Source organism: Pteropus vampyrus, unplaced genomic scaffold (assembly GCF_000151845.1).
Source record: "Pteropus vampyrus isolate Shadow unplaced genomic scaffold, Pvam_2.0 Scaffold53, whole genome shotgun sequence".
Lineage (NCBI taxonomy): Eukaryota > Metazoa > Chordata > Mammalia > Chiroptera > Pteropodidae > Pteropus > Pteropus vampyrus.
In genome coordinates this window covers 3,662,143-3,670,397 of record NW_011888834.1, presented here as the reverse complement: position 1 = coordinate 3,670,397, position 8,255 = coordinate 3,662,143, and the positions used below count along the sequence as shown (strand labels likewise).

At 38.2% G+C, this 8,255-nt stretch overlaps 1 protein-coding gene across 1 annotated transcript in view; it reads right to left on the bottom strand.

Moving 5' to 3' along the window:
• Positions 1-5,836, bottom strand: part of LOC105292160 (histone PARylation factor 1) — a 22,836-nt gene extending 17,000 nt beyond the window's left edge. The window contains exons 1-3 of the mRNA XM_011360272.2: positions 5,713-5,836; positions 2,241-2,400; positions 172-361 (exon numbers count right to left, since the gene is read on the bottom strand). Of these exons, the coding sequence (XP_011358574.1) occupies positions 172-361; positions 2,241-2,400; positions 5,713-5,760 (398 nt within the window). The 5' untranslated portion in view covers positions 5,761-5,836. The remainder of the gene's footprint in view (positions 1-171; positions 362-2,240; positions 2,401-5,712) is intronic.
• Between the last annotated feature and the right edge of the window lie 2,419 nt (positions 5,837-8,255).

Here is an 8,255-nt window from a genome sequence, read left to right as displayed (position 1 = left end):
TTCACCCATCCTTGGGTAGGTTAGAATGGCAACCACAGAACAACACGAGGCTCATGCATCACTCATAAGGGGAAAGCATGCCCTTCACCTTGGGTGTGACTAGTGAATGTCTATTTATACTCATCAGAAAGATAGTAACTATATTTTGGAGGAGAAGAAAAGCTCCTTTACCTGAAATACCCCATGTGGAATTGAGTTTTATTATCTCCAATAATAATTGTCTGGAACTCAGGAGGATCATAGTAGAATCTCCAGTGAAGATTAAAATTCAGGCTTGCTGGGTTTTTTTTCATTTTATGTTTTCCAGCAAGGATATCATAAGGACCCACTAATCGAAGTCCAAGGCTTGCGAAAAGTGAATCTGTAAATCAAATAAGTTTGCTTAGACAATAAATTTCTGGAGGCAGATAGGACATAATGGATTGTCAATTGAAAAAAAAAATAGTTTCGTTAGTAAACTATTTCTAAGCAATTGTCTTAAACAACTTTCTACAGTAAAATAAAATAAATCTTTAGTTACATGTGAATGTGAGTTATAAATACTCAAGGGGAAAAAAAATCAGAGCAATGAAAATTCAGGATTTCCTCTTAAACTTACCACTGATTACATTTCAAACATTCTTGCTGTTTCTTAGTTTGGCCAAAGTAAGACTTTTGTATTTATATGGTCATATTAAAGCTGCAAACACTTACTCTGTCTTATTACTATGCAGTTGTGAGCCCATAAAATTCTTGGAGCACACCCGGATGAAGGGAGAGACTAGATAACAAATGAGTGTGCATTAAGGAAGTAAATAACTTAATTAAAAATGTATTTAATGAAAACATTTCCTTCCCCTTCTTTCTTCCTCAGCTAATTATCACTGTGGGATTCCTTTGCCTCTTTGACAATCTATTTGGCCAACCCTAATACTGGATGATTCCTCCTTTCTCCATTCACAGATCACAGAGAGAGAGTGAAAAATAAAACTAGTCATGAAGTCTGTTCGAATGTACACTTTTACAACATCAGATGGGTCCTCATTGCTTCTGGAAGAAGGAATTAAGCACTCCAGGCAGGATTTGGATATGTAGGATGTGGGGATGGAGAAAGAAAGAAAATTCTTGGAAGACGTAACGACGTGAATAATAGCCAGTTTCTTTGGAAGGGGACAAATGTTCATCTTAGCTGGAGCTTAAGATAGCACACACAAATTTTTAAAGTAATATAAAAACTGAAACCACCCATCTCACTAGCCACTGATACCAAGGTAAACAGTCTGGTATACAGTAATAACATTTCCCCCCCTATGAACAGTTGTAAACACATATATTTTAAAAGGAGACTATGCTGTTTTAGATTTTCTGAATATTTTTGTTATTAAATTTTCTTACATAATTTTAAATGCCTGCATAATATTCCATTATAGATACATATTCTAGTACTGATACACATCTACTGTTTAACTCTTCTAAACAATGCTTCAGTAAACAGCTTTGTTAATACTTGTACACAGCCAAGAATATTTTTAGAGAAGTTGCTACACAGTTTAAGTATTATGATATACAGCCAAAATTCAGAGTTCTCTACCAATATACATCTCCATCAATAGGATACAAGAGTGCTTCTCTCCACCAATCTCATGCTGAAATATTTAAATAATACAAAATGGTAACAGTGAAAACTCCATCTCAACCATAATCAGTTTTTTGTGTATCGTTTCAGAAATAGTATACACACACAGAAAGTATATAGGGATGTGTGTGTACCCCCTCCTTTTTTTTTAATACTAATGGTAACATACTCTAACGCTTTTCCACTTAAAATCTTTCCTGCACGATACCTTATCATTGCCTAAAAAATCTAACTCATTCATTTAAAATTATGAATATTCATGGCATAGATGCAATATTGATGGGCATTTAAGCCATTCATTTTCCATTTTTTGTTTCAATAAATATCATTGAACATAATCTTTGGTTCACCTATTCTGTAAGACAAGTTCCTAGAAATAGAACTGCTCTCATTAAAAACTACTGCTATATATCAAAGTACTTGTTTTCCTTCAAAATCCTCATCAAAGCATGTCTTGAAATTATTTAAGAGGCGATAGTGACGTATTATTATAGCATTATTTTATATTTCTCTTATTAGAAACATGTTTGAAAGGTTCCTTTTCTACGAAATGTTTAGCTCTTTGGTCCAGTTTCCTACTGTCTTTTCCATTGGTAGAAACGAGAATGATTCTGAAGGAACTCACCAGCTGGCTTTTCAGGATCAAGTTCTTCACAGAATTTCCAGAAGTGATAGAAATCTTCAGGCAGAGAAAGCTTATAATGATTTTCCACTTCTTTTCGAAGGTCACTGGAGACATCAGCTTCACAGGATTTACTCTTCTTCACGTCAACTGTTTTTTCACACTGTAAATTGGCATACAGAATATTGTTTCTTCAAAAGTCATTTCAATAACTTTCCTTTCATAACAATATTGCTCATTTTTATTCCCCCAACTCTATGAGATACATGTGTTTTCTTTAAAACTTTAAATGGTATTTCTGAGTAAAATATGGGGGCAAAGAAAAAAGAACAGTTTATAAATATATAGTGGTCAAGAGGGACCCACACAGCAAGTCTTCAAATATATTTCTCTAAGATAATGAAAACACAGAAAACAACAACAACAACAAAGGAAAAGGTAAAGAGCAGGAAAGAGGAATAAAGAAAAGGCAGGTTTTGCTTTCTTGTGGTAAACAAGATGTCATTATGCCTTTTAAGATTCAGTAATCACACCAGATGCAAACTATCAGAAATAACTGGATACAAGGGGAGTCACTAGTTACAATTATTTCATGTAAGGCCCTTTAATGCCAGGACTAGGTTGTAAAATTTATCTCCAACATCTCTGCAATATAGGTTCATTACATAAGTATGCCAGGTTTTATAATGCATAGTAGATATTTGATAAATTTCTATAAAGATAAATGCTTAGTTGGAGGTTACTTAACCTTTAGTTTAAGTAGCAATCTGTTTCTTTCTAGAAACCTAGATCCTTTCTTTTGGATTAAGTTCCTCCTTCCTTCCTTCTTATTCTTCCTTTCTATCTACATCAGTTCTTCTCAACTAGGACCAATTTTGCCCCCAGGGGAATATGTTTAGTAATGTCTGGAGAGCTTTTTGGTTGTCACAAATTTGGGGGGGTGGGTGTTAATGGCATTTAGTGAGGAAGAGGCTAGGGTCGCTGGTAAATATCCCACAAAGCACAGGATAAGCCCCCTAAACAAACACTTATCTGGCCCAAAATGTCCATTGTGCTGAGGTTGAAAAATTCTAAGCCAAATGTTTCTCATATTCACATTCTTCCGTTTTCCCAGTAGGCTCAAGTTTATTGATATTATATTGGGTAGTATTGAAAGTCTACAAAATTTATGAATCAGATGACAGAAGGATATTCTTGATAGCACTGTTTCTAAGAGCAGAAGACAATAAATGAAAACGCCTACTGACAGGAGAACAGTTACAGGCCTTCAAAACAGAATTTACACTGAGTCAAAATGAAATACAGCTATACACAATATGGATCAGTCTTCATAACAGTATGTTGAATGAAGAAAAAAGTCCTTGAAGATTATATGCAGCAGATAACCTTTTTATGAAATTCATAACAACAAATATTGTTTAGGCATACACTCATAGGTGGTAAAGCTATAGAAGGCAAGGGAAAACAAAATTCAGGATGGTAGCTATACTGAATGTGGGTGATAGGAAGTTAGGCAGATAAAGTGAGGAACTGTATAGATGTAAGGTTATTGTCAGTATTTCAATCCTAGTCTCGGGCAATAGGTTCACAGGTGTTTGTTATATTATTAATAAATAAGGTAAAAGAGGACCATGCATTGGCCAATGACAACAGTTTATTATGCCAAGGATTATGATGTGTCTGAGGTAATAAAAAAATCAATTTTAACAAAAAGGCTTTTGAAATATAGATCCAAAAATGAATGCTCTTAAGAGCAAACGATAACAGTAATAAAGATAATAGTAAAAACAATATGTAATAAAAAGTAATTATGCGTTTTCTATGTGCCAGGGCACTGTTCTAAGCACTTTCTATGGATTAATTCATTTAATCTTCACAACTACTTTATGATCTAAATACTATTATCCCCATTTTACAGATGAGGAAACTGGAGTAAATTCCCCTAGAAAGTGAAAGGACAGGGGTTTATTTAAACCCAGGTGGGCTGGCTCCTGAGCACAGATTCACCACTTCATAATGCTTCACCGGCTACAAATATAGAACAGCTGGAACATACAAGTTCTGACTTATCCTCTCCTGTTTTTATAACCATTTTTGGTCAGACTTTCAAAGACTGGCTCAGACTTAAGAGGGTGGGAAGAAAAACTTCAATCTACCTTGCCGAAAGGCTGTTTTGCGTCATGAATTGACTCTGATTTCCAATATCCAGCTCTGTCACCTTGGGCAAGTTATTTAACTTCTCTGTGTCTTATTTTCTCATCTACAAAAAGGGCTACCTATATCATAGGGTTGTTATAAGTTATTTATAAAAATACAGAGAACGGTCCTAGAACATAATATATAAATGCTGGCTATTATTGTTAGCTATAGTCTCTATAGACTCATCCTTATTTTTGATATTTTCTTTCCAACACCATCATTATGTCAAAGAGGTTCACTGCACCAAAGGGTGATTGAGATTTTTTTCAGCTCTGCCTTACATCATACACCCGTTCAGCATCTCCAAAACCCCAATAACTAGACTTCGGTGCAGTTGTTCCCTTCAGAGGCTGCACTTATACTTCACTCTTGTCTTTCTAGAAAGCATGACCCAATTAATATAATGAATTCCCAGAACCATGGCCTTCTAACAGTTAATTAGGCCTCTAACACTTTCTCACATGATTCAGCTGTAATATGGCCAGAGTAATTTTTCTAAAACTTTACTTATCACAATGACACTTCTTTCTTAACTCTCTTTATTGCTACTGCAGTGGTTACAGAACTTCTGAAATCGTTTTAAAAGTATGAGAAAATGCACATATTGTATGTTCCCCTCCTTCATTAGTGCCTTTACGACCAGGTGCCCTTTACTTTCCCATCTCTCAGGCTCCAGCCAAGCCAAACTTTCCGCTGTGCCCAAACATCCTCTACACTTATTTCTTACCCCTTCTCTTCACTGCCTTCAAGAGCCCTTTCAAACGCGAGTAGTCCTAAAAGACTTTCTTAATAGCGCCCAGGGACTCGTTAAATCCTCCTTTAACGTTTCCACAGCACTTCCTACACATTAGTGTTACAAAAATGCCAAACCAAAAAGTGACAGTAACACGTATATTCACTTGTGCCCCGCCTCCCTAGGATAGGGGCCCCAAGAGGGGCAGGAGCGGCAGGATTCATCTTGAATCCAAAGCGCCCCGCACAGCGCCTGGCTTATACTCGGTTTCCAATCAATATGGCTGGTTGAATGAATGAACCGTTGGTTGTCTTAATCTGCTTCCCCAGAAGGGCAGATGATGCCAGGGCGCTCCTTCTCCGGTCCAAACCCCCGCAGAGCTCTGAAAAGCAGCGGCCCTGGGCAGGGTCCTGGAGCAGCCCGCCGTTCACAGGCACACAGCAGGCGCTCAATGATTACTGGATAAATGCGATGTGCTGCGCCTTGGTGCCATGACTATGACCCAAAGTGTCCGCGGAGCCCGCAGAGCCTCTGCGGCAGTACCTGCTGCCCCTGCCCGCCAGGTCTGCGCTTCCCGCCGCCGCCAACCATTCTGCAGCAGTGGAGCCCGCGGAATCCCTCGTCCCGCCGATGCTTCCGAGCGCCGCCGACTGCTTCCGGGTTCAAGAGCCACCAATGCGAATCCCTGCTCCGCCCTGGGAGCGCCAATTTAGGGACAAGGCTCCGCCCACACCCCGCCCCCTAACACCTGAGAGCGGCGTCCGGCCGAGGCTCCGCCCACTCCCTCTGCCCACTGGAGGAAGGTTCATTCTCCCTCTACCTTAGCTGCTTCTCCGAGAGGACTGAGCCCCACCATCTCGAGCATCTGCTGGGGATGCTCTGGTTACATCAGAACCCCGAATTTGTTTCTGTTAAGGTGGTCCTGCATTCCCCTTAGGTGTTTACTAGGGACACTGCCCTCGCTTCAGCCTGTGTTTTCCCTTGATTTGTATTTATTTAAAAGATTAATCTTTTTCTCTCTTTTATCCTCTCCCTCCTATATTATACTATTGTTGCCTAACACTAATTCAGTTATCTCTAGAAGCAAGTGAATTTCTCTCATTCTTTCTCTCTGCTGCCCTCTTGTTACAATTTGGACTGTTTGTTCTCTACAGCCAGCTATGCAAAGTGTAGCCCCTGAACCAGCAGCATCAGCACCGTGTGGAGAGCTTGTTAAAAATTCCGACTCTCAGGCCCTACCCAGATTTACTGAATCAGAATGAGCTTTAAAAAATCCCAGGTGGTTCCTATGCACGACAAAGTTTGAGACGCACTGCATTCAACTGTCTTGGGGGTCTCCCTCACTGCCATCTTGGAAATGTCCTCCTAACCTTCATTCCTGATATGGAGTCTCTATTTCCTGACTCTGTATCTTCCTTTTTTAAAATTTTAACCATTTTGATAATGTGAATGAAATTTCTATTTAAATTCAACATTTTATATGTAATGTCTTATTCTGTTTATATGTTTATTCCACAATGATTTTGAAAAAACTGATAAATTTCGCCAAATTTTATACTTCAGGGTATCGGTGACCATCTTTAAACAAAGTAATTATTGATAAACGTTTTCATTTTCCAGTGTTTTACATAGGCACAGGTATAGCAGTTTTTGACAGATTCAGTGAAATTCAGCGTTAGTATTGGTATATAATAATACAGTATTCACTATACAATAGTATTGTTCTTAGTGCCTTATGCATACTGACTTGTTTAATACTCATAACAATCCTTGAGGTAATTACTGTTTTAATCCTTATTTTACAGATAAGGTAGTTAAGACTCAGAGAGGTTAAGTTAGTTGTTCAAGGTCACACAGCAAGCACAGGAGGTGGGATTCAAACCCAAATAGTCTAAGAGTCCAAAGTACTCTCAACACTATTTAATATTCTCTCCAGCAATCAGTAGAGTTTACAGAACTATGTAATTGCACTGAGTAAAGTCCATAGTTCAGAAAGCCACTTGAATTTTTTATCCTATTTGAATTAACTTACGAAATTGATAGCTAAAAGATGTGGAGTTTTTTTGTTTATTGGGGTAACATTGGTTAATACAATTATATAATTTTCAGGTGTATATTATAATTTGTCATCTGTATATTCTATTGTGTGTTTACCACCCAAAGTCCAGTTTCCTTCAACTACCATATATTTGATCTCCTTTACCCACTTCGCCCTCCCCCTACCCACCTATATTTGACCCCCTTAACCCCACTTACCTCCTCTCTCCTCCTTCACCCCCTACCCTCTGGTAACCACTAGTCTATAGTTCATGTCCATGAGTCTCTGTTTGTCCTGTTCCTTTGTTGCTTTTAGGTTTATATCCCACATATAAGTGATATCATGTGGTTTTCAACTTTTCCTGTCTGGCTTATTTCGTTTAGCATGATTATCTCGAGGTCCATCCATGTTGTCACAAATGGCAGTATTTCATCTCTTCTTATGGCTGAATAACATTCCACTGTGTATATGTACCACAGCTTCTTTCGCCAATCATCTATCATAGGACACTTCGGTTGCTTCCATTTCTTGGCCACTGTGAACAGTGCTGCTATGAACATCGGTGTGTAAATATCTTTTCAGATATGGGGTTTCAAGTCTTTGGGGTAAATACCCAGTAGAGGGGTTGCCGGATCATATGGTAGACCGATTCTTAGTTTTTTGAGGAACTTCCATACTGTTTTCCATAGTGGCTGTACCAATTTGCAGTCCCACCAGCAGTGTATGAGGGTTTCTTTTTCTCCACATCCTCTCCAACATTTGTTATTACTTGTCCTGTTGATTATAGCTATTCTAACAAGTGAGATGGTATCTCATTGTAGCTTTGATTTGCATTTTCCTAATAGCTAGCGATGTTGAATGTCTTTTCAAATATTTGTTGGTCATTTGTATGTCCTCTGTGGAGAAGTGTCTGTTCAGATCCTCTGCCCATTGTTTGATTGGATCATTTGTCTTTTTGTTGTTATTGAGTTGTATGAGTTCTTTGTATATTTTGGATATTAGGCCCTTATCAAAGGTGTTGCTTGCAAATATATTTTCCCATTCAGAT